Below are 25,459 nucleotides of genomic sequence, written 5' to 3'. Positions count from 1 at the left end.
TCAAATGGGGTTGTCAAAGTAACATTTTCCAATTGATAATGACATTTTAACACTCAAGTTTTTAGACGCATTTTATAACATTCCAGAAATATAATAAAATACTATGTGAAAGAGTGATAAGAGAAAATATAATAAAATACTATGCATAAGAGCTATCAGAGATATGATAAGATATTATAATACATTTATATATTCTAATACTCTATTTTCTAGGTTCTTACATATTGATACGAAACAATGATTATTCCTAAAGAAATTAAAGCTATCTAGTTTGGGTTGGGTGTGTTGGCAGAGTTGAAGGAAAGATGTTTGTTTCATCAAAAGGATTGACTGTTTTTCTTGGTTGCTGCACTAAATGTTGGTAAGGCATGTCACCCATTTGATATGGAATGTTAGGAAGTGAATTTGAAGATGCCATGTTAAATTGCTCATCATGATGATCACTACCCTCCATGTCAAAAGGATTCAACCTTACTTTCCTACTAAACTGACTTACACTTTCTTCTGTCTCATCATCATCTTTCCATAACTCCATTCCACCAACCTTCTTTTTCAAAACATCACAACAAAAACCAGTCAGATTTTTTTCTCTCTTTCAAAAGTGAATCAAAGTGATGCAGATCACTCTATGAAAAGATTCATAGTTAAGAACATTATAATTATACAAGAACACGATGTCATTAAGTACTAACCTCTCTATTATTCTCCATTTCAGTTGTTATTATATTCCCATTATCATTTTCTGGTTCAGTAAAAAGTGCAACCTCCCAACCTAGTTCTGGGCTTGTCCGATTCTCATCGTTTTCTGTTTAATTATATATCAACAAAATAAATAAATAATTTTCAATAATGTTTTGTTGCATAATGGTAAGAGAATAATTTACCACTTGGGATAAATGTCATTGCCAGAGATTTCTCTTCAAATTCAGATGCTCCTGTGAGTAAGTCATGCAAACCCTAATAAAAAATAGACTATATGTTACTATTTTATTAATTTATATATTTAAAATAGATTTATTATGAATTATTACATAAATAATTGTATAAAAAAATTGTAAAAAAAATTGTTAAAGAAATTTTTTTTTAAGAAAATGGAAAATGTACAATTAGAAACAACATTTACCATAAGTTCAGCAGGTTGTGGCACAACAATGTTATTTTCAGTAGAAGCATTTGTTGGCTTATCAACAACATCGTCATTAATAGACAAGATATCACCCGTTGAACTTGCATGGTTGCTGTTGATAAGTCTTTTACTGTTGTCATCCTAATAAGAATATTAATTTAAAATGTATTTAAAGTAATATTAAAATAACAAATTATAAGACAGTATGTGTATTAAATAAAAATTTGAGTAAGATTTATTTAAATTCTCAAAGTAAATTGAGTTTCATCCTTATCGTGTGACATTACCCATATGTAGTGAATCTTGATTTATTATTTTAGTAGTAACAATTCATATATTTCTTCATCTCCTTTCCACCACCCACACATTTGAGAGTAAAGGGTCTTCTTTACATAAATACACAGATTATTAAAGTCATCTTTATGTGATAACTGAAATAACATAATTAAATATGTTAAAATAAAGTTCAACAAGTTTAGTTTTGGTTAAGTATTTTCACAATAAAGTATAAAACATGAAAGTGTTGTGTTAGAAGTGAACTTTAAGTCTAACTCAACCCTACAAAACCGGTTTGTAGGGTAAGGTTTGCACTTCCAACATACTCCTCACACCGAGACATATACATCTCAAGCGTGAGATTAGACATTTTAGATAGACTCTAATATCATTTTAAAAGTGAACTTTAACCCTAATTCAACCCCACAAAACCGGCTTGTAGGATAAGGTTTGCACCCATCTATATGCACTTAATTGGCCTTATTTCTAGTCGATGTAAGACTTCCAACATATTATATGTAAATATTATGGGATTAATATATATAACAAATTATGCAGATTTTATGGGTGCAAAATGATTTTAGCAACATTTCAGCACTTAACAATCGTTCTTTTCTATATATCTTCTTCTTCAAATTATATAAAGCTTGAAAGAAAGACTCATTGAAATAACTCTATGCAAGAACATTAAATGTCTTTTCACTAGTTTGAATAGTCTTTTTACTCAAAACAAGTAAAAGTAAAGAGTGCACGAGACAAATAAAGCAACTTTAGCTTATATCCCAAGAGATCTTGATATAGACCATGCTATGGTAAACAAAAAACGAAGACATTTTCCATACAAAAATAAGCTTCAAGAATATTTTTGTTAGGTATGTAAGCTTAAAGATTTTGTGTGCTCATCGATCATAAAGGCTTCGTTCATCAGACAAAGTGAAAACTGCAAGGTGATGTATCATCTGTAAAATGAAATACTTGCATCTTACATGATCTACTTTTTTTTTCATTATTTATTGTCTTACAAAAGAAATATCTTTATATTTTACAATTTATTGTGACAACACTTAATCAAACACAATGAAGTCATGTTTGTAAGGAATTACTCCCTTAAGATCATCATTTGAAAAAATATAATAATGATGATCAATTTTCAATGGATAAGGACATATCAAAGAGAAAGTTTATTTGATTTTCAATGGCTAGGCACATATTATTCCTCCTTTATGAAACTTCTAAAAATTGTATTAAAGTTGTTGAAAAATTTAATTTTTTGAACATCATTATTTGCTCGTTGATATGTGAAGGGTTATCATTACATTATACATCCTTCTCAACCTTTTAACTTTTATATATCCCTAAATTCCTTAATAAGTTTTTCAATGACTTGTATTATTAAGTAACATCAATTGGTGTCATGTTTGATTAAAATCCCACAATGCATGTTGATCAATTATCACTAAAAAAAATGCTATAATAAAAAAAAAACCATCAGTAATTCGAGTTTACAGATGGATTATAACAAAAAAAAATGTTTGTGTTGAATATAATGAAAACTATGTATAAAATTAATCTCTCTTATGTTGAATGTACACATTGAGTACTCTATTTATAAATAGAAAAAATATGTGCTAAGCCTAAAATACAAATAAGGAATAATAACAAATTAACTAAAGATAAAAGATAGAGATAATATATCTAAAACTCTCCTCAAGTTGATGAATACAAATCATATGTACTAAGCTTGTTACTAATATAATCAATAAAGACATAGTGAAAATATTTGTTTCTGCACTCGAGCGACACTAAATTATTAATTATTTGTGAAGTTGACATAGAAGATGAAATATCAACCAAAAGAGTTCTCCTAAGAAACAAATATGACAGGTTGCTCCATTTTTGCAAATCGTTGTTGAGAAATGCATTATCGACATCCAATTGATAAAGAATGCGAACAAAGGTCAACAAACAACTAACAACAACTATGAAGAATAATATTGGACAGTCGTGGACAACCACGAAACTTCAACTATGATGACTTTGACAAAGAAGATTACCATCAATAGTGGACGACAATCAGCAATGGTAGACAACGAAAAATTTCAGGGATTAGATTGCCATTAGTAACTGATGGTGGCCTACAGTGGCTGACATCGATAAATTGCAGTAACTAGATTGTCATTAGTAACAAATGAAGACCTATAGTGGCTAACAAAGATAGACTCTAAGGAATAGATTGGACTAGATAGAAACAGATTGTCCCTCACGACAAACGGTAGAAATGACGACGTGCCGATGACAGTTAGTGAAGGTGGAAGATCATCAAAAGAATGATTTCCTTTATTCATCAAAGCACCTAGATACAGACTCCCCCCCACATGGAACTTTAGTGGACAATGGCAACAAACAATGGACAATAGTTAAAAAGACACTATGGAGAACTGAAATTAGAAGAGTGAGACTGAGGTACTCAAACACAGGTGTTGAAAGAAAATTCTTAGGGTGGCCGACTAAGATTATCGAAATCATGTTGTCATTGGTCAAAAAGGAAACTCTAATGATGGCAGCGGTAGATTGTGACACCCCTACACTGACGAGGGCGGGGAGTGATTGCCGGTGCAAGAGGCATGGTGCAGGGGGCACAGACAAGGAGCGGCTCCTGGTAGGCTTCCAGTGGAAGGGACACATGGACGAATCGATCATACACCGAAATGAGAGAGATCTGGAGACTGTATAGGTATGGGACTATACAGTTGAAGGATAGCTTAAAGGAATTGATTTGGCTACCCATATCACCAAAATGCATTTACTTTTCGGAAGCCTAACCCATAAGAACTTCATGGTTAAGCGTGCTTAGCCTGGAGAAATTCTGGGATGGGTGACCTTCCGGGAAGTTTTCCCGGAAAGTGTGCGAGTGAGGACAAAGCACACTGAAAAGTCTCGTGGTGATGTGTGGGGGCAGTCAACAGTCCCTGTAAGTTAATCTCCCTTGTGTTGAATATACATATAAGATAATTTATTTATAATATAAGAAATATAGGTTAAGCCCAAAATACAAATAAGAAATGATAACAAATTAACTAATGATAAAAGATAAAGATAAGATAAAGATAATATATCTAACAATTTGTAAAATATTCATCGATAAATATCCATCAATCGTTATTGACAGATTTTGATCATCGATAAATATCTCAATTGGGGCTTCTTCTTCATCCTCTTCTTTTTCTTTTCCTTTTTTCTTCTTCTTCATCCTCCTCTTCTCCTCCTCGTCCCCCTCTTTATACTCCTTTTCCTCTTCCTCTTCTTTCTACTCTATCTCCACCTTCACCTCCATCTCTAATTGCCACTATTATCGTGGCTTTTGTTGTTGTTGTGTTGTTACACTATTATTGCATTGTCTTTGTGCCTTTATCAATGATGAATATTAATCCATCAGTAAGTGTTAGTTTTTAATATTTTCTTAGTGGCGAGAGTTGAATCCACAACCTCTCTCATCCTTCGTTCTAGCTTATACCATTAAACAAACTTTATAACTCCATCTAAATTAATAGTAATGTACGGTAGAGCTATAAAAACGGGCTATCCAACTTGTCAAACCCACCATGGATTAGTCACTTAGTGAATTGATCCAAACCAACTCACTTATTAGCGAGTTTAAGAAATTTGAGTCAAACTTGACTCGTCACAACTTGGTGGATTAAACATATGTACTCAACTAAAAAAATTATAACTTTTTTTTTTCTTCAAACTAATTTATTATTTTTATTCATTTCTAAAACGAAATAACCTAGATTTTTTTTCATTGTAAATTAATGCTTAACTATAAAATATCTAGAATTTGAAAATTGTCATGGCTAGGATCTTCTTACATGACAGTCACAAGTCACAGACTTTTCTAATTTATAAAAACACTCACTTCTCTTTAGAGTTAAAATAGCATCAACGAATAACTCTAGTATTCGTCTTCACACACATACACATATATGACTCTGATACTAAACTATTACCAAAAAGCAACAAAGAAAAACATGTAGTGCAAAGATAAATGAGATAAACATGATGAAAGAGCAAGTTGTACACTTTAATAACAAGTAATGAGCAATGAAATCCTAATATATTTAACAATTTCAAAAGGAGTTTAATGATTCCATAAATTCAGCGTGCATGTTAGGCATACGTGTAGTTAATGTTCCATAAACCCATTAAATCCCAAATAAAAAATCAACCTTAAACTCCCAATCAAAGAACTTCAAACCTACCTTATTGGATAATGTAATCTATATTCAACCAATCATGTTACTTGATAAAATCCCTAATGATAGAAATGATATAGCTGGATAGGATAGGATAATAAATCCATTATCCAACTTTATTAAAAAAATTATCAAGTTAGGTTGAATTGAATTTCTAAATATTTTATGTTAAACAATCTAATTCAATCCATTTTTTTCTTTTAAATTAAATTAATAACTCAAGACATAATTTGCTCATAATTAATATAAATATAAGGATGGATTTTGAGTTGGGTTTTGGGTTATCCAAACTTAACTCATTGTCTAACCTAATTTGAGTTAGGTTTTGAGTTGGATTGGAATTAATTCAATCATAAATAAAACTCAGCCTAAATTAATTAGATTTAATTAATAAGTATTGAGTAATCTGAATCAACACATTCAAACCCTTATAAAAGATATGCATGCATTGAAAAAATACTGTGAAACTGAAACCTATTTTCCATCAAACTCTTAGAAGAAAAAACATATGATGTAATTCACAATTCAGCATCATACCATGTTGTCTTCAAGCATTAAGGAGCTTGGAGCCTCCTTAATATATTCCTCCATGGTAGTAATAAAAGAAGCAGGAGGCTGCAAAACAAATGACAAACATTTTTACTATGAAGCAATGTATAAATGAAACACAAGCTTCTCTAAAATAATACCATTTTAATATTGATGAATTTTCTCCCCCTTCCAAATTCTAATCTTTTGCAAGTATCAAAGAACTCGGATAACCTTTCTGCCTACAGTAAAAATTAAATCAGCAAGCATAATACGAATTTTTTAAAAGAATTAAGCATGCATAAATGCAAATAAAAAATTTACAATATGCATAGTACCTGAGTCACTGATTTTTTATAAATTCGAAGTGAACTACGAGCGTCATCATGGTACATCTCGAAAAACTGTACCAAAATAGAAATAAATAAAATTTAACAACTATTTATAAAATTAACTTGCATTCTTAAATAGTGTCGAGCTTTTTTCACCTTGTCGAGCAATTCAACCACTCTAATAGTTATTGCAACATATAGTTTGACACTTTCACCAGCAACCTAATTGATAAAGATCACAAACAAACACTTAATCTTTAAAATTCATATATTTAAAAAATTAATATATTTTAAAGATATAGCCAAAATACCAAACTCTGCACAGAATTAAAATTCTTAAAAGATATAATTAAAATGAAGAAAATCATTTAATAATTCTTACTATTGAAGTAGCATATTGAATTAAGCGATTTTGTGCAGTTACACCCCTTGGCTGTAAAAGTCAATAGAACGTGGTTTCCTTGTGAGTCATACATTAAAATTATCAAATGGAAATTAAACATCATGATTAGGTTGTTGTACTGATTAATGTTACCCTGCAATCTAGAAGTCTGGAGAGGAGATTTTGTAAGGCTGGCAATTGCTCCAACAAGATTTTGGTGTCAAGCTTTTCACTATATTTCTAAATGTCCATAGAATCAAATGTTTATGATTTTCTATTCATCCCTTATACACAAATATGAAGAATACAATTGTAATAGTTTAAAAATAATAATAGGTTTTTTATACAAACATTTGATAAATCTATTCAATATGATTTATCTATACTTTTCTTTTTAATTTCGCTCACCCTAATAAGAGTTATCAAATAAATGTGCATAACCCTATTTGACAATTTGTTATGTTTGTCACATAATCCAAAAACTAAGGAAAAGATTACGAGCTAGATTTCTCACCGAGCTATTTGTTGCAGCGTCATAGTTTATTACATTGAAACATTGTATGCGTTCTTCAAGGTAGAGGGCATAATGACGAATCCAAATGGAAAAATCTAGTGTTTTTCACAAAAATATCCAAGTTATAGTATAGTAACACACATGAAATACAAATTGGAAAGCCAAATTCATACTCATTATACCTAATAGTTTCTTATAATATAAATGAAAAAAATATAAGAAATAGACTTTAAATCTAACTCAGCCCTACAAGACCAACTTGTTAGGTAAGATTTCCATCCATTTATATATTATAAATTAGTTTTATCTTTAGTCGATGGGTGGTTCGAAAGCAGGTCAATACTCTGATACCACCTATTAATGTTTAGACTCACGTTCGTATGACATGTCCCACATCAACTAAAGATAATGTCAATTTATAATATATAAATGTATACAAATATCACCTTAAGCTAGTTTTGTAAGATTGAGTTAGATTTAAAACCTACTTAACATTTTTAATAGATACAAACATTATTTTACAAGCTTGCTTTACAGGAGTGAATTAAGTTTAAAACCTAATACTTAACATCTTTTTTTAAAAAAAAAATACAAAATTAACTTCTTTATGACTATTTTATTTATATACTATATTTAATAAATGTAAAAATGTGTCATCTTATCCTTGTTCGGTATAAATAGTAATAGAACTCAAGAAAGTGAAAGTGGGAAAAGTGAAAATGAGCAACAAAGCATGTACCGGTGGGGGCTGATGTTCCATGAAAGAATGAGAAGTCAATGATGTAACCTTTTGAATTGCGATAGTGGAGAAGCTCTTCAAAAATTGAAGAGTCAAGTTCCCTAATGGCACGATGTAAGACTAAAAGTGATTTCATGGCAACCTGATCACAAATACACAATGAACAACCTTCTACTCTACCAACCAAAAACATATCGGAAAATCGTTAATTAGGAACATACACTCCAATTATTAGTATGGCTAAAACGCTTTGTAAGACCCTCTATACAGTAAATCACCTCACTGCGAGGTTTTGACGGAGACAGTGAATGAAAAATTGCTGAAAACATGAAAAGAAAGTGTCAATTTCAGTATGTAAAAACTGAATTGAAGATAAAAGAAATTAAGTGACATACGGTTGGAAATTCAACTGAGTCTAAGTCCCACATTTGATAGAAATGAAAAAGTAGAGCATTGTATAAAAATAAAGACCCATTAACCTATTTCCTAAGATTTTTGATAGAGAGCGGTATCAATGCCTTATGTGATTGGACTCGTATTTTATTGATCTTTGTGTTTTTCCAGTGAATCTCTTTCTCGATAGATCCAACATATGCAAATAAGATATTATATGCTTTGAATGAAGTTTTCAATTTTAGTATCATTCTAAAATGTTTGTTACCAATGAACGTATTTTATATATATATATTGTTTTATTCAAGGTAAAAGTGTGTTTATATCTTAACATAAACTCATTATACATTTACAAAACTAGAATATCACATACTACGAATGTGCTTTTCCTTTGGTAATGCGTGCTTATAGCTAGTTGCCTTAGCAATTGCTGCATCTAGTCCCTGCAATTCATCACCACCTTTTAAGCTACATTCACAAACAAATTTAGTCATACAAGAAATTGGATGCAGTATACCTTAAGTTCACCACTGAATTTTGACAACTTTAAAGCCTTCTTCATGCTCACTTTTTTCATCTAACATTCAAATGGGAATAACTTTAAATTAAGACAAATAAATTCTGTACTATATAACTATAATCATATAATGAAATGAATCAAAGTCACTACCCTAAAAAAAATAATACTGTAAATAAATTCATTACATTAAACTTGTAAACATAGCACAAACCAAATCGAATAATAATGTTATTTCAAGCTTGAACACAATGAAATGGTTATAAAATTTGTATTTTTTTTTATATTTTCTCTCTATTATATATATTAAAACATTGTTATGATCGAAAAAACCTCATGTAACAAAATTTATGAATGAACATTACGTTTCACGTAGGTTCAAGCTTTGCATGGAGTAGATAAAGTTAATCAATTAATATATACATATCTAACACCACTATAGCTATAGCTATGACAGTTTACTAAGATTATTTTAATACAACGTTGTGGCAAAAATGATATTGAATATTATAATATTGTTCAAACTATTCAAGAAGGTTGCGATTACAGGATTCAAATGCATCTTCAAGCATATTAGATATTAGATGGCTTTGTTTAAAACGATAAATATCAGAATCAAATTAACAAATTGAGTAATATACACACGAGAATTTAAACAAGATGAGAAAAAGCTTCTAAGAATTTAAATGGTTTTGTTGAATTGTACTATCACGGTAATAAAATAAAATAAAAAAAGCAATAAGAAATTTACATCTGAACAAGTTGGTCGTTGGAGATGTTCAAAGGTGAAAGAAATGTTCAACACTGCAAGACATCCTAGGTGACAATTTTTGTGGAAATAAACATACACGTTCAACGTTTGAAAAAGCATATTTGTCGGCGATATTACAGCATTATCTCTTTTACTTTTTTTTTTTTCATTATTGTAATATTAACTATGGACCTACACGATGTACAGGTAAATAAGTGAACTATTTAAATTTTGTTTGACTAAAAATATTTTAAAAGATAAAATATTTATTCCTTAATATGTTTGTTTCTATGTTCTTAAAGATTGAGTAAACTATATTCTTATCTCTTGGTGACATTATTTGCTCAACCTTCATTTTGTAAATCCATAGATTATTTTCTCATTCCTCCTTAATGGAATTAAAAACCAATTAAAACGGTTAAATAAGGTCTATAAATTATTTAATATTTGTTTAATTTATGTAGTCTTTATTAGGAGTCATGATTTTTCATGAATTAATCATTTATCAAACTGAAACTCTTATTGTGCACTAAACTGATTTTGAATAAAATATAATTCATAAATAAAAACCACTAAAATCAACATTCATAACAGAAGATTAAAAAATAAAGAAAAAAAATTATATATATATATATATATATATATATATATATATATATATATATATATATATATATATATATATATATATAAAAGATTTCTATGCAAATAAAATAATTTAACTTTAACCAAACTTGGGAAGATAAATTAATATAAGATATTTATAACACATCATGAGAACATCATGAGAACTTGAAGTTGTTAGTGTTTTGATTACTTAGTTGATTGTTAAAGTTATTTTGTACATGAGATTGAACATAGATTAATAGCAGCTATATATAAATAACTTTTTTTTTTTATAATATGATATGATCTTTGCATATGCTGTTAATTAGAGCTGTCAAAACGGGTAACCCGGCTCGACCCGGCCCGGCCCACCACGGGTTGGTCACTTAGTGAGCCAACCCAACCCGACTCATTTATTAGCGAGCCAGAAAAACTTGAACCCGGCCCGACCCACCACGGGTTGGTGGGTAAACGGGTTGGCTCACTAGCCCATTTAATTATATTTTTTTAAAATAAAAAAAATACAAACTTTCTATAATTTAAATTTAAACAATTTTCACTTCCAAAAAGTCATGTCAAAGACAATTCAAAATAATAATAAAAAGTACAATATAATCCAAATGTCAATAAAAAACAAACACAAAAAACATATAAATAAGTTTTTTATATTCATAATTTTTTGTTATTGTTGTAACCCTTGACCTTTGTTCTTGTTGTCTCTAAATTCACTAATAAAGATTTTCCTAATATCCGAACAATTCTGACAATCAATAAAATAAAATATTAGTAAAAAAAAAAAAGAGAATCAGTATTCAACAACATCAACAAAAAATTAATAGTTTAATTTGTAACATAATTTCCCAAATTCAAAGATATAAAAAAGAACTTGTTCAAATAATGTATACTAAAATTGTTTAAATAAAATAAACAAAATCTTATACAAACATGTCAGAATATGAAAAAATCATTCCATCTCCTCAAATTCCCCAGAACAAAAAACAAATTCGCAAACCCCTATTTTTGTCATTATAGGGTTTTTGAAAAAAAAAAACGAAAGAGAAGTGAGAAAAAGAAATTGTGGAGAAAAGAAAAAAAAAGGAAGGGTGTTTGACCTGCTCCTTGAAGAATTTCTGTGAAGTGAGGGTGAGAGCACCGTCAAATGAGAGCAAGTACCGTGAGAGTGATTTGTGAGAGCAGGGTTTACTTTTTTGGTATACACGTGAGTGAAAAAAGTATTTTATTTTTTAGGGTTTCATAAATAAAATAATAAATTAAAAAAATAAAATTAGGTAGGTGGGTTGGTGGGCCAACCCGGCTCACCACGGGTTCAACCCGCATGAGCCGGGTCTAAATGAGCCGGGTTGAAATCTGACCCGCATATAAGTGGGTTGTATTTTTCAACCCAACCCGGCCCGAACCCGTGACGGGCCGGGTTGGCTCGCGGGTTGTGACCCATTTTGACGGCTCTACTGTTAATGTTGAAATTCTTGTAACATATTTGACTTTTTAAGTTGAAAAAGTATTTTAATGATTTCAGTTTAATATATTTTATCAGCACAATGCTTTAACCATATGAGTTAGTGGAGACATTTTCTCTCTAAGGATATATGAATACCTTAACTCAAGTTTTTTATAATTTTATTTTTGTGATAAATATTTGTTGACGTTATCAAATTTCATCTTTGTTTTATTATTATTATTTTTATTGTGATTATTATCATGATAATTATCATAATTATTATTTATATTTGATTATTTCTCTAGCATTTAATATTGTTATATCAATTTTATAATTTCATACATAAAATATTATTCGTATAATATTTGATTATTATTATTAGTATTTTATAATTTAATATTTGATTATTAATTATTAGTAGTATTTTAAGTGCTAGTTTTAAATATGTTAAAGTTTCTTCCAAAATTTGAATTTGTGATCCTTGATATTATAATTACTTATATTGGATATCAGATCTTGAAATACATTTAGATACAATGAAATTTGGTTTCATTAATGAAAGAAATCAAACATTTGAGCAACTCATTTACTTCTAAATTAATTTCATGGCTTTTTGTGGCTAAATAAAACAATGAGTTTTTCATGAAAAATCATAAGATCCATCCAATTGGTTTTCTTCCATTTCTAAAAGTGAATGCAACAATATCTTATTCATGTTTTGATGGTCAATACACTAGTAGAAAATTAGGTTTATACAGGGTACATTATGCTACGGTTCACTAGAAACCGCAACATAATAGTGCACGGTGGTAGTTTTGTAAATAAATCGAACTTATATGCCGCGGTTCCCCTCTTAACCGCAACATATACCCCAGTCAACCATCATCTTTGACGCCACGTATGCAAAAAAATTAAATAACAAGGGAATAGGCCGCGGTTGCGTAGAGAACCGCGGCCTATTCCATGCATACTTTACACGGATCTGAAAGATGGGGAATGTTAGTAGGTGACAGTGGGTATATGCTGCGGTTTCTCTGGGCAACCGCGGCATATACCCCCTGTCACCTACTGACATTCCCCAAAAGGCAGTTGGGAAGACAGTTGGGTATTCAGAACGTTAGTGTATAGGCCGCGGTTCTCAGAGCAACTGCGGCATATTCCCCCATCTGAATAAATTTGAAATAAATTTGAAATATTTAAGGGTATATACCGCGGTTGCCCGCTGAACCGCGACATATAGATTCAAAAATAATTTCAAAAATGTCATTTTTATTATTTTTTTTAAGGCGTATAGGCCGCGATTATGTTGTGAACCGCTACATATACCCCTTTACTACCGCGGGTAAGTTGTTAACCGCGGCATATTCCCTTTGGTAGGTTAAAAAAACAAAACACAGAACAGTTCATCTTCTCCACGCGATTCTGAAGCTTTTCTCTGTCTCTGCCTCCACGCGATAACGCTGCTATCGTGCCATCTCTGTCAAACCGTCTTTGCCGCCGCGCCATCCCAGCCGTCCGTCGCGCCCTCTGCCGTCGCGCAAGCCTCTGCCGTCGCGTCATCTCTGCTGCCCCGGGTACGTTCCATTTTCTTCTCTGATGAAATTTTTGTGCTATATTGAGATGCTAGGTTTGAATATGTTGTTGTGGCTTTGATCGTTTTTGTCAAATTTGTTGTGGTTTTGGTGGTTCAATAAGAGACAAAGTATGTTAGCTTGTAGGGGAAAGAATTGGAATAGAGGTAGATAAAATATATTTAATTTTTTTTTATCAGCAAATTTATTTAATTTTAATAATATGCTATGAATTTTTTTAGTAGATTTATTATAAAATCAAAATTATGTGATTGAATGATTCCTATAGACAAACTGTGATAATTCTCATATGAAATTATTTGTGATAGAATGTTTGAATTGATCATTTCAATGATTATTAATTGTACGATTGTATGACTGAATTGATTGTATGATTGAATTGATAATTTAATATAGAATATTGTATAATTTTAATTTTGTAAAATTTAAGAATGGATCGAAATTGGATTAATTTACCACGTATTAGTGCTGAGTACGAGAGAGGTGTAGAGGAATCTATACAATTTGCATAACGTATTGGATGGCCCATATTGTTCATTCTCACATCACAAGAAACTGGGAAACGGTAATATTTAACTTTAACAAATTTTGATTTTTTCCCAAATTTAGAATTCATATACANTAATTAATATGAATTGTCTTGTGCAGAAATTCAAGACTACTACACCAGTTCCTGAGAAGCCACTATTATTCATGAGGAACGCTGCTGCGAAGTATATAGTTAGATTATACAATANNTCTTANTTACTAGATTTAAACATTGNATTTGATTAGATTGTATTTTATTAGACTTTGTACTTTATTTGATGTTAAAATACATTTCAACATGTGTTTGTTCTGTTGAAAATGAATTTGAACGTGTATTTGATATGCAGGTCTGTTTTGTGGTAGTGGATATCACAAAAACAGACCTGTTATTTTACAAAACTGCAGGGGAATATGTCGCGGTTGTTACCACAACCACGATATATAGTGTTCATTTTTTTTATGGACCTTTGGCCGCGGTTAGTGCAAGAACCGCGGTAAAAGACCGCGGTCTATTTCTTGGGTCTTTTACCGCGGTTCTAACCGCGGCATATACTGGAACAATTTTTTTTTTTTTTTAAAAAAAAGGGTTTAGGCAGCGATTCCTTACACAACCGCGGTATATTCCCCAACCTTTTTACTGCGATTGTAACCGCGGCCTAAAGTCTCTGACTTACTACCGCGGCTGAATATGCCGCGGTTCGTAAACCGCGACGTATAGTGAAAAATAACCGCGGTAAAAGCACCTCGCTGCACTAGTGTTGTGGCTAAATAAAACAATGAGTTTTTCATGAAAAATCATAAGACCCATCCAATTGGTTTTGTTTCTAAAAGTGGATGCAACAATATCTTATTCATGTTTTGATGGTCATGTCATTAATACAAAAATAGTGTACAACGTTGAATATTTTGAGCCTTTCACATCGAATTCGAGAACGACGTCACATCGGGTGACGTTAAATTAACGTCGAATTCGGGAGACGTTAAATTGAAGTCGAATTCGAGAGACATTAAATTGACGTCGAATTTAAAAAATTCGACATTAAGTTAACGTCGAATTTTGTCAATATATGACGTTAATCAATTTTTTATTATATTTTTAATTAATTGTGATATTTTTTTACCACTCTATGAAAAACAGAAAAACAACACATTTCAGATTTTGGTATTTCATAAAGCATGAATTATGAACGTGTAATATAATATCAACAACAAACAACAAACAAGTTCAATCAAACTACAACAACAACAAACAAGTTCAATCAAACAACAACCACAAACAAAAGTTCAACAAAACAAAATAACAAACAAGTTTAACAAATAAGTTCTTAAAAACAAAAACGAAAACGAAAACTAACCTTCAAAAGGTGGGTTCATCGGAATAAAGTGTTGCCACCAGAGAGAAAGCATAATGTGCCTGTGAAGGACAAGAACACGAAAATAATCGGTCAAAACAAAAAAAAAATCATACCTAAAGTAGTTAACTAACATGCATTTGTATCAAATGAAAGAAAGATTACATGTGATGGTCATCAAACTTCGTTCAAGAAAAGTTTGAGCAGAGAAGAGGGTCTAACGCACTAAGATAAAGTTAATGAATTTTCAATCTCCCGCTCAAATTTTTATTTAGTTCATTAACCTTTTGACGTCTAGCGCTGGGGCATTCGACGTTTTATATCCTTTTATGTAGAATTAAAATTCTAAATGACATCTAAGAATTGCATTTATTTACAAAAATGTCACTGATCATTTTTAACGTTGGCTATTGAGTGGTTAGACATTGAACGCGTGACGTTATACGCTGTTTTTGCACTAGTGTGTCTTTGGTCGTGGTCGTGGTCGTGCTAGTACTCATGATTGTGGACATGAATATAAAAGAAATTTCAGAGAAACATTTTATCATCAAAAGTGAAACAATAATGTGAAAAAAGGAAAAAGAATAAGGTGAAAATAATGACAAATAAGATGAAAGTATAAATTATCATTATGGTGGTAAAGGTTTGTCGTACACCAAAACATCTTAAAAAATAAGGAGAAGAACATATAAATACAGTTTGCTTATGAAGATGGTGATTTTGAATATGGTCATATGGATGCCACTCATCTTAAATTGTTATTTTTATTTTTATTTTTTGCTAAACTAGATGAAAGCATTGATCACCTCTTTGGTATGTAGTAGTGTTGTATTGACTAATAAAAGTATTGTGTCTTCTTGATGGTGCAACAAATCAAACAATTCTCAACAAATGCAAGTTATTTATTAGACCCTTAGAATGGTTCATCACAAACATGATATTTGTTCATGTGTGGTGACACAATGATTTCATAGTGGTATGTGAAACAAACCATAATAGCAACATCGTCAAATCATGTAAATATTTTATCATTACATCAAGTAAGTCGTTAATGTGTTTGGTTAATGTCTATAATTCAACATATGCGAGAAACTTGTGGTCTATCTTTGAAAAAAATGGAATCAACAATCATATATGAAGACAATAGTGCATTGTTCAATTGAAAGGATGACAGATCCAAAAGATTTATTCACCTGAAAATCTGACAAATCTATTTACAAAGTATTTACCAAGGAGAACTTTCGAGCAATCAATTAACAAGATTGAACTTCAGCATCTTAATGATGTAAGTTTACATAATGAACAATATTGTATTGAAAAATAAATAATAATATACTTTTTTTCCTTTATTAAGTTTTTATCCCAAAAAGTTTTTTAATAAGATTTTAACGAGTCACAATTTGTGGACAATGGACACTCAAGGGAAAATAATAAATAGTTGTCCATTTGATTTGTTATGATTTAGTTATTTGTATTAACTATTTCGTAACCCTTAAATTGTATCATTTGGTTAGAAATATAATTAGAAAGGAATAATATAAAAAAAAAAAGTCTGCATTCTCTCTTCCTCCTTTCTTATTCTCTCTGTTATAAATTTTATTTTATAACAATTTGTTATTTATTTTGAAAACTATTTGTTCAATTTTTTCACTTACAAAGTTATGAAATGAAATGGTATTTTATATATAAGAAAAAGAAAATTTTCACGGAGAATAAAATTTGGAAAATTAATATGACCCATAAAAAAAAATTGATGACGGTAAAAGTTATAGAAGACATGACATAACTTAAAAAATAACTTATGCTCTTTTATTTTTTAATTCTATCAAATAATTAATATTTTATATTTCAATATCATTATCAATAAAATTACAAAGTTACTTTTATTTTTTAAAATTAATTCAATTAATGTTGCACTATACCTCTCGAGTATTTTTCAAATGTTGTCACAAGTGACAAATATAGTTTCTACTTATCGTATAAGAGAACCTCTTAATTATGATCACGAAGACTTGTACAAGAAGTAAGACAAAAAAAATAAAGAAAAAAATCAGAAAAAAAAAATTGAAGAAAGATTCACAAAAAACATGTTAAAAGAATAAGAAGAAAATTAAATATAAAAACTTACATCTTTTCAATAAAAAATATATAATACGATATATTTACTATTATTTTAAAATATTTTATAACCTAAGAGTGAAAACAAAAACATATATTATGTATTTCAGAGAGTATGCATGAAGAATTTCTAACTAACTTTTTTGTAAATATAAAGTAAAAGTGATTGAATTTATATCATAAAATGATGTGGGAATCTACCAAACCAAGGTTAAGTTAGGTTATTAAAACATTATTCAACCAAGATTTATCAACATGCAAAATTCTTTTTCATTAGTCTAATAGATATTTCTACTTAGTTTATAGGATGGTCCAGACAAATTTTTTATACTCAAACTTTATTGGGTATTTTCTTATTAGTTTTAGGAAGTTATTTGATGTGTTTGCATCTTGTGCTTTTCTTTTATCAAATTTGTAAAGAAAAGTAGCAATCTTTTTCGAAAACTTTTTTTTCTTTTTCTTATTATTGAGATTCTATCATAATCTAAATTTATCAAATGCGTATTTGACAGTAGAAAATAAAATATTTAAAACCTGTTAAAAATTTTATATGAATTAAAAATAATATTTATTTATAATATATAAATGAGACTAAATTTTGCAACTAAGCCGAAAGAGGAAGAAATTTTGCAACTGAACATACCACACCATTGTCCAATGATACTTTAATTCAAATTGTAAGTAGATTGTCGATTTAAGTCTGTCTCAGTTTTGGCGTGATAGCTTGATTTTTAATAAAGGAATTTTAAGCCAGATTTATTTTGGCTTTGGTTTTTACAATATTTTCCTTCTAATTTTGAAATTTTTGTTCACAATAAATCTTGAATGTCGTATAGGTTCAGATGTAAATGGATTGATGTCTTTGAGAAAAAGACTAATGAGAAAAACAACAAAAAAAGTTTTTAAAAAAAATTATGAGAAAATTCACATTATTGGTTGTATTACAGAAATATGGTTATAAATTATTAAATATAAAAATATTAGTAACATTAATATATGTATATATATTAATTATAATAAAACATTATTAATAAATAAAAAGTATTAACATTAATAAACAATAATAATAAATATTTTTCTTTTCTTTTCGTTTTCAATAATTATCTTCATTTTTTCAATGAGTTTTTTCCAATAAAACAATTTCCTGTTCTCTCAACACTATTTTCTTTTTCTCTTTTTTTTCTTAATCATATCAAATATAAAAAAAGAGAATTAAGGTAAAAAACTCAGGGAGTTTTCCAAAAAAATAAGAATTTATTCTTCATTTTAGAAATGATCAATGACCAATAAAACATATATAAAATGTAAAAATAAACGAAAACAGTATAATGTTTTTAAAATAAAATAGGATATTTTGATAGAATTTTAAAATCACCAAATTTTCAATTTAAAAAAATATTTTATAAAAATAAATATAAATTAATATACTAAATATGAAATATGGTGGTGATACTAATCAAGAACCTTTAATAAATATTAATTTTTGAAAAATGTTCTTAGAAACATATTTATATTCATTTTACACGGTATTTTTTATTATAAAAATCATGTCTTAGGTGTGTCAACCTACCAATTATCATGATTTTTTGCTGTCTTATGCGCGTAACTGGAAACAGAAAGCCACACTCTGTCCTTTTCCTTTTCTGTTTTGGGGTGACCCAGTACAGTTCCTGCACGTATAACAAAAGCAAACACCAAAAGCTCGCTTTTTTATTTTTTGTGAGGATTGTGCACCCACTGAGTGAGTGGTTCTTTGGAATTTCTGACCCAATTTTGCAGCAGATTGCTTCTTTTCTTTCCTTTGCGAGATTTTCATGTTTCTCTTGTCCCATTGGAAGGTCCATAAATTCTCCGTGTGGTGTGAAGTCTTTTTACTTGTTTGAAAAGCGTGTACAGTTTCACACTCTAGTTCTCCTCTTTTCTAAGCAAACCAATCTTTTTCATTTGTTTGTGAAGTTTTTTCTCTTCCTCAAAACACCCCTTTCCTGCAAGATCCCATTTGCACTTTCTTCTTTCTCACAAAATCTGATTCCTGAATTTTGGTTGGGTTGAGATTCTGTTGTGGTAACTGGTAAGTGCTTGCTTTATTCATCGATTTGTTCTTCGTTTTGATATATATGCTAATGGATCTTCTTAGTATTGATGGAATTTGGCAAATAGTTTTTTATTTAACGATTGAAATTTCGTCTAGCTTTCTTAATTTTCGTGGGTTTTGAATGATAATATTTTCGCCCTGTGGTTCTCGAATGATTGTTAATCGAAGGGTGGTTGTGCTGTACTTGATTTCTGTGTTCTGGGTTGGTGATGGGTTCAATAAGCAAGGTTTAGAATGGCAGAAAGTATGAGGTGTTCTTCAATGATATCTCGTAGTAAAAGCGATCAAATAGCAATGAAGGAGACACTTCGTGCCCAGCAGCAACTTCTGGAAAAGCTATATGCTGAGTTGGATGAGGAAAGAGAAGCTTCAGCTACTGCAACGAGTGAAGCATTGGACATGATACTGCGTTTGCAGGGAGAGAAGGCTGTGGTGAAGATGGAGGCCAGTCACTACAAGAGAGTGGCAGAAGAGAAGATAGGCCATGCTGAGGCCTCTCTCGAGGCTTTTGAGGAACTTATGTATCAGAAGGAAATGTTAATTGTGTCTCTCGAATTTCAAGTCCAGGCTTATAGACACAAACTTATGAGCTTGGGGTGTGATCTTAGTACTAATGAGTTTGAGTTCCAAGAGGATCTCCTTCTGAATAGAAGTGATAAAAGAAATGGAGAAAATGGGGGTCAGAGTAGCACTGTTAGAAGGCTACATTCAATGCCTGCAATTCAGTTTCTAAGTTCCCTGAGAGCTGCTACCAGGGAAAGATCACCTAGTCCAGTTCTTGATGTGATTCCTAAGATAATAGAGGAGGAGAGTACTGACAAGGAAGTAGCTCAATCGGGCTTGGATTTGTCAAGAAAGGCAGTTGAATGTTCAGGTGGTAGTGGAACTCTTGATTCTTATTTGAACCAGATAAAGGAGTTGAATGAACAAGTGAAGATCATTTCAGATTGTGCTGAAGGAGAAAAGAGTGCAAATTTGAGTAGTAGAAGAGGGAGGTCCTATTCAGTTTTATCCCAGGCTAGCATTGATCAAGTTAGTCAAGGTGAAAGTACACATAATGGAGGAGTTGCTAATGATTCTCCTTGTTTGCATAATGTCTATGATGTATATGAAGTCCCACAAACTAGTGAAAAGCATGAGAAATGGAATTTGGATGCAGAGAACAGATTAAGAAAACCAGATTCTGAATATCAGGGAATGGTTGAAAAACCTGTTAAACTTGGCGCAGCAGAAAAGAGAAAGAGTATGTTTAAAGTGTATAGTGAAATAAAAACTCCTTTTCCTACACTTATGATGACAGGCAATGACCATAAAAAAGAAGGGATGAATGAAGTTTACAATTCTCAAGCTGAGTTTCGTAAGCTGAATCAGAGAATTGAGAGGCTTGAGAAGGAGAGAATTACTGCAAAGCAAGAGATTACCCGTGAAGGGAATGATGAAGAACAGTTGAGACTGTTAAAGGACATACAAAGTCAACTCCAATCAATACAATCAGAGATGAGAGACTTGAAATCCAAAAAAGCTGCTCCTAAGGACAACCTGTCTTTGGCTTCTCTCCAAGAGGTAGTTAGAAATTCCTGTTATTTTCCCTTGACTTTTGAGAGGAACAAGAAATACTATATTGCTGGACTGAATCTTTCATGTCTTTCTTTGATTCTTTGTGGTGTACACTTTACATTTAGTATCAGTTTTAATGTGATGATCATGGGGTAGGATAGGTTGGTACCGGCTTTTCATGAAACTATGAATTAGTTGTGCTCTTAAATTTCAAATAAGAACTAATGACAGTAAATTTCTATGAACAGGCAATGTTGCACTTTTGGCTTTGATGAAGTACCTGCAGAATGACCATCTTACAAAATCAATCAACTCACTGCATTACATGTACATACGGTTTGTATACACAATTTTGCTTTTTGGGTAATGAAGTTCTTACAAAAAGATAGAATTATGTATTCATTTTGATAATGGTTTCTGTACATAAGGACAGACATATCCTTACAAAGATACAGCTGATCGAGTTCTTGAGATCTGACACTCAAATCAGTTTTATGGTATTTTAGTAGACTTTTATCTCAATAGACCTAGATTAACTGGGTCCATTATTTCTTAATACCTAATTGCCATTATTTTTCATAGCTTTTTATCGATTGAGATAATCTTGTTTAGGCAAATAAACCTAAATGAAATCTATTAATAGATTGGGGTTTTGGCAATCATAAACTCACTACAGTGACGGTATGAAACACTGTTATATGGAAGTGGATGTAAATGAATGCCCTCAATTACTCTTGTTGGTTTATTTTATTAACGATGTGGGATTTCTCTCTTCAGTTTCACCCTTTAGTTGAATATTAACCAGTTTTATCATGATAGTTAATTCAGTTTTTGAAAGACTTTTAATTCCGGAATAAGTGAAAAATCCTCATGTTATTATAATATAGAGCTCTTCTCCCTCACCTACACCCCTCACTTTCTCATTTTTTTTTCTCATTTTCGAATTCAGCCTCCCCATATCTTTTCTTTTTCATTTTTCATCCGTTTTCACTTTTTTTTCTCGTTGAGTGAGAAAGGGAGGAGGAAGGAGGCGCACGAGAGATAAAATGAAAACCACAAGTGAAAAATTAAAGAGAAGAACTGTTGGAGAAATAAAATTGAAAGTGAGAAAGAGAATAAAAAAGTGAAGGAGTACAGGGTTTCTTCTAACCTTCGAGAGAATCTTTTCAGTAAAAAAAAAAATTAATGTGTCATATTCTGAATGCCCAAATGCTCATTTTTGTTAGGTTTAATATATTATTTGGTCTCTATTTTTAGGAGTTTGGTTCAAAGTGATTCTACCTTTTAAAAAAGTTTAGTAAGATCTCATATTTCGTTAAAAAATATTTAATTTGGTCCTTTTCGTTCACGTCGTTAAAAACATAAAGATGCAAATGTTACCGTGGCCAAACCTAAGTGAGTTGTGTAGTTTGATGAATACATGGCACGTTTGAAGAGGTTGCACTATATAAATACTTTAAAAAAAAATTAAAATAACGTAAGTTAGGCGCAAATCCTAGCAACATCTGTAAATCCTCCAACTTGGTCCAAAATCACTCTCTGATCATGATGGAATGACAACGCCATTACAATTGCATTAGAGGGCTCCACACATTCATCATGTCGTCGCCACAACTGTCGGACCGAGACCGGTGGGGAACCACACCGACATATCTCGATGGGTACAGAGAGAATTCGGCAAGACCTGGGGGCGCAGGGGAGCCACTAGTTGGGTATCCTCAATGACGACAGTAGCGGGGGAGGAAGAACATACGACCTCCGACAGCTTGTGTACGAAATAAGAAGCAACCCTAAGCTACATTCCAGAACAACTAGAGAGAGTGCGCAAGAGAGAAACCACCACTTTTTGTCCTCCACCATGAGCATAGTGAGTAATAAGGAGAAGACTGTGAGTACCAAGGAGTTGTGCAGGGGCTCTTGTTGCAGTCACAGGATTTTCTAGGAACCAAGGGGCTTTTAAAGAATACACTGTAAAACCCAGGTAAGAGGAGTTAACTGTTTGATCTATTGATTGAGCATGATGTATTTCCTTTAAAACTTGTTAATCTTGAGAAACGGTGTGGATAGATAGTATACCCAATTGGAAGGTTGTGGATTGCTAAGGAAAAAAAATGGTTTGGGATGTTATTCCCGAAATATGAATGCACTGGTTGAAGGATTACAGTGCATGTGGCTTTGTAGTAAGGGATAAGTGCATATCGTGAATCTTTGAAGGGTAGTCGTGGGTTTTTTAAGTTAAGAATGTAAATAAGAGTAGTAAGTGTTAACGTGTTGTATGAGTGAAATATGATAATAGAGTGCATTGGTGATGGGTTGTGTTCTCAATAGAAATACCAACATGGGTTTATGGGTATAATAAATTATTATTTTGTAATTGCATGGAATGTTTGATGGGTATTAAATGTATTGAAGTGGTATAAATGTTGAGTAATGTACTGTCATCACATAATGGTATAAGTACATGTTTTCTTTTTGCAAGTGAAGAGTTTCAATGCATGTGGGGACCACAGTAAGATGTTGGAATCCAGAGAGCTAGAAGGGGTTCTTGATATTGACATTTAATGGTTTTCGTGGTACCTATCTTGGGAGGGAAATCATAATATGGTTAATACCAAGTACATGAAATTGTTGTTGTGCATGTGTCGCTATGTCCCTTGTTGGTAGGTAAAGTACGTAAATGACATTTTGGGGTTACATGGGTGGATTATAAGAATGGTGAAGGGTTATAGGCTAAGGTTTTCGTTGTGCATATTTTAAATTTTGGATCTATAAAATAGGTTTAGGGAAGTTAAAGGAGTTTTCTTTAAGATATAAAGATTGATCAGAGAGGTGCAGAGGTTATCTAATGGTCACGGTTTTGTAGTTAATAAGCAAGGATTATTTGTTTTAGTTATATTGATGTCGTCCTAACAGTAAAATATCTACTTTTATGAGTTTCAAAAATTATATCATTTTTGAGTTATTATTGAGTGGAATAGTATATAGGGTGATATAGGGTGGAATCTGGAGGTGGGTGTATAAAACTGGTGCATTATTGGGTAGTGTCCAGAGAAACCGAGAGACTTGAATACTTGACCAGGGAGGGAGTATAGCTGTTTTAGAAATATTGGGTTATGCACTTGGTGTATGGTTAGTAGGATAATATGCAAGAAGTCATGAATGTATTGATCTTTATGGTTGATGGTTATGATGGATTATATTCGTTTGATGTTGATATATGGATAAGTTGGGTTGTGTGTGAATGGATGTTGTGTAATGTTATTGAGTGGCATTTAATTCTTCAAACAATTATTCACATTTTTTTCTCTGCATTTAATTCTTTCAGTCACGTATTCATCAAACTCCACAGCTCACTCAGGCACAGTGGCATTTGCACCGTTATGTTTTTAACAATGTGAGCGAAAAGGACCGGATTGAACATTTTTTAACGAAATATGAGACCTTATTGAATTTTTTTTAAAAGATAAGATCACTTTAAACCAGATCCCTAAAAGTAGGAACCAAATGATTTATTAAACTTTTTTTGTTAAAATAGAAAAGTAAACTTATGGAGTGCATGAGAAAATAGCTCAATTTAAAGCTTTTACACTTTTTTTTCATTTTGAATTACAAAGGCAAGAAATTAAAATTAATTTAATTGCATTATTTTAACTAAATATATATAAAAATGAACTTACAATTATGTTTTTATATTCGTATATGTATTTACTTATAGTGATTCTTGATAATATTATTTCTATAAAGGAATATAATTGTAACTAGGGATGACAACAGATCGGTTCGGATACAGATGGTGCCTACTTGCAACCCGACCTGCAAAAAAATCTGACCTACAACTCGTCCATTACCCGCACGGATACCTACTTAGAAAATGCGCTTCAATTTTTTAAATAAAATTACAAGATATATATATATATATATATATATATATATATATATATATATAATAAAGTAAATTAAATATAAACTAAAATTTAATTTTAATTAAATTTAACTTAATAAATATAAATTAATTTTATTTTAATTAAATTTAATTTAAAAAATAAAAATTAATATTTTTATTATTATTTTTTGCATGTAGCGGATATATGCGAGAAGAATAATTTAATATCCGCACTCGACTCGTTTATCCGCACTCGACCTGTTTAGAAAAGGATATTAAAATACCCATTATCCGTTACCCGCAAATAATAAATATTTGTAGGTAGTAACTATTTGTTGCAAATTTTATCCACAAATTTTTTTTCATCCGTAATTGTAACTACACGCACTCAATATTTAGAAAAAAGGCTTAATACCTATTTTGGTCCCAATTTTTGTTCGGAAAGTTCGAAATGGTCC

The 25,459-nt window shown here is 30.9% G+C and overlaps 2 protein-coding genes across 4 annotated transcripts; one reads left to right on the top strand and one right to left on the bottom strand.

The window, feature by feature from the left end:
- Positions 1–262: 262 nt before the first annotated feature.
- Positions 263–13,382, bottom strand: LOC106757044 (putative clathrin assembly protein At5g35200). Its single transcript, XM_014639625.1, has 14 exons — positions 13,272–13,382; positions 9,061–9,120; positions 8,917–8,986; positions 8,372–8,469; positions 8,151–8,292; positions 7,412–7,506; positions 6,672–6,737; positions 6,522–6,587; positions 6,345–6,425; positions 6,193–6,270; positions 1,124–1,267; positions 885–957; positions 693–805; positions 263–544 (listed from the first exon to the last, which is right to left on the bottom strand). Exons 1-14 carry the CDS (start codon positions 13,380–13,382, stop codon positions 263–265), a joined length of 1,479 nt encoding a protein of 492 aa, XP_014495111.1.
- Positions 13,383–19,045: 5,663 nt separating this feature from the next.
- Positions 19,046–22,317, top strand: LOC106757166. 3 transcript variants are annotated; one of them, XM_022779482.1, is made up of 3 exons: positions 19,046–19,537; positions 19,775–21,124; positions 21,367–22,317. In XM_022779482.1, exons 2-3 carry the CDS (start codon positions 19,796–19,798, stop codon positions 21,388–21,390), a joined length of 1,353 nt encoding a protein of 450 aa, XP_022635203.1. In that variant the 5' UTR covers positions 19,046–19,537; positions 19,775–19,795; the 3' UTR covers positions 21,391–22,317. The 3 variants fall into 3 exon arrangements, with proteins under 3 accessions (XP_022635203.1, XP_014495262.1, XP_014495261.1); XM_014639776.2 differs by having other exon boundaries at positions 19,730–21,124; XM_014639775.2 differs by having other exon boundaries at positions 19,046–21,124.
- Positions 22,318–25,459: the final 3,142 nt, after the last annotated feature.

This window comes from Vigna radiata, chromosome 3 (genome assembly GCF_000741045.1).
Source record: "Vigna radiata var. radiata cultivar VC1973A chromosome 3, Vradiata_ver6, whole genome shotgun sequence".
NCBI classification, from domain to species: domain Eukaryota; kingdom Viridiplantae; phylum Streptophyta; class Magnoliopsida; order Fabales; family Fabaceae; genus Vigna; species Vigna radiata.
This window is presented reverse-complemented; position numbering and strand designations above follow the sequence as displayed.

Bases quoted from the DNA above. Each gene is read 5' to 3' on its own strand.
- LOC106757044 (XM_014639625.1), bottom strand. From the start codon at position 13,382: ATGGCGCGGCGGCAAAGACGGTTTGACAGAGATGGCACGATAGCAGCG. The intron at 6,271-6,344 runs GTATTATTTTAG...TTTGTTTTGCAG, and splicing joins AATTCATCAATATTAAAATG to CCTCCTGCTTCTTTTATTAC. The intron at 1,268-6,192 runs GTATGATGCTGA...TATTCTTATTAG, and splicing joins TAATGCTTGAAGACAACATG to GATGACAACAGTAAAAGACT.
- LOC106757166 (XM_022779482.1), top strand. From the start codon at position 19,796: ATGGCAGAAAGTATGAGGTGTTCTTCAATGATATCTCGTAGTAAAAGC. The intron at 21,125-21,366 runs GTAGTTAGAAAT...TTCTATGAACAG, and splicing joins CTTTGGCTTCTCTCCAAGAG to GCAATGTTGCACTTTTGGCT.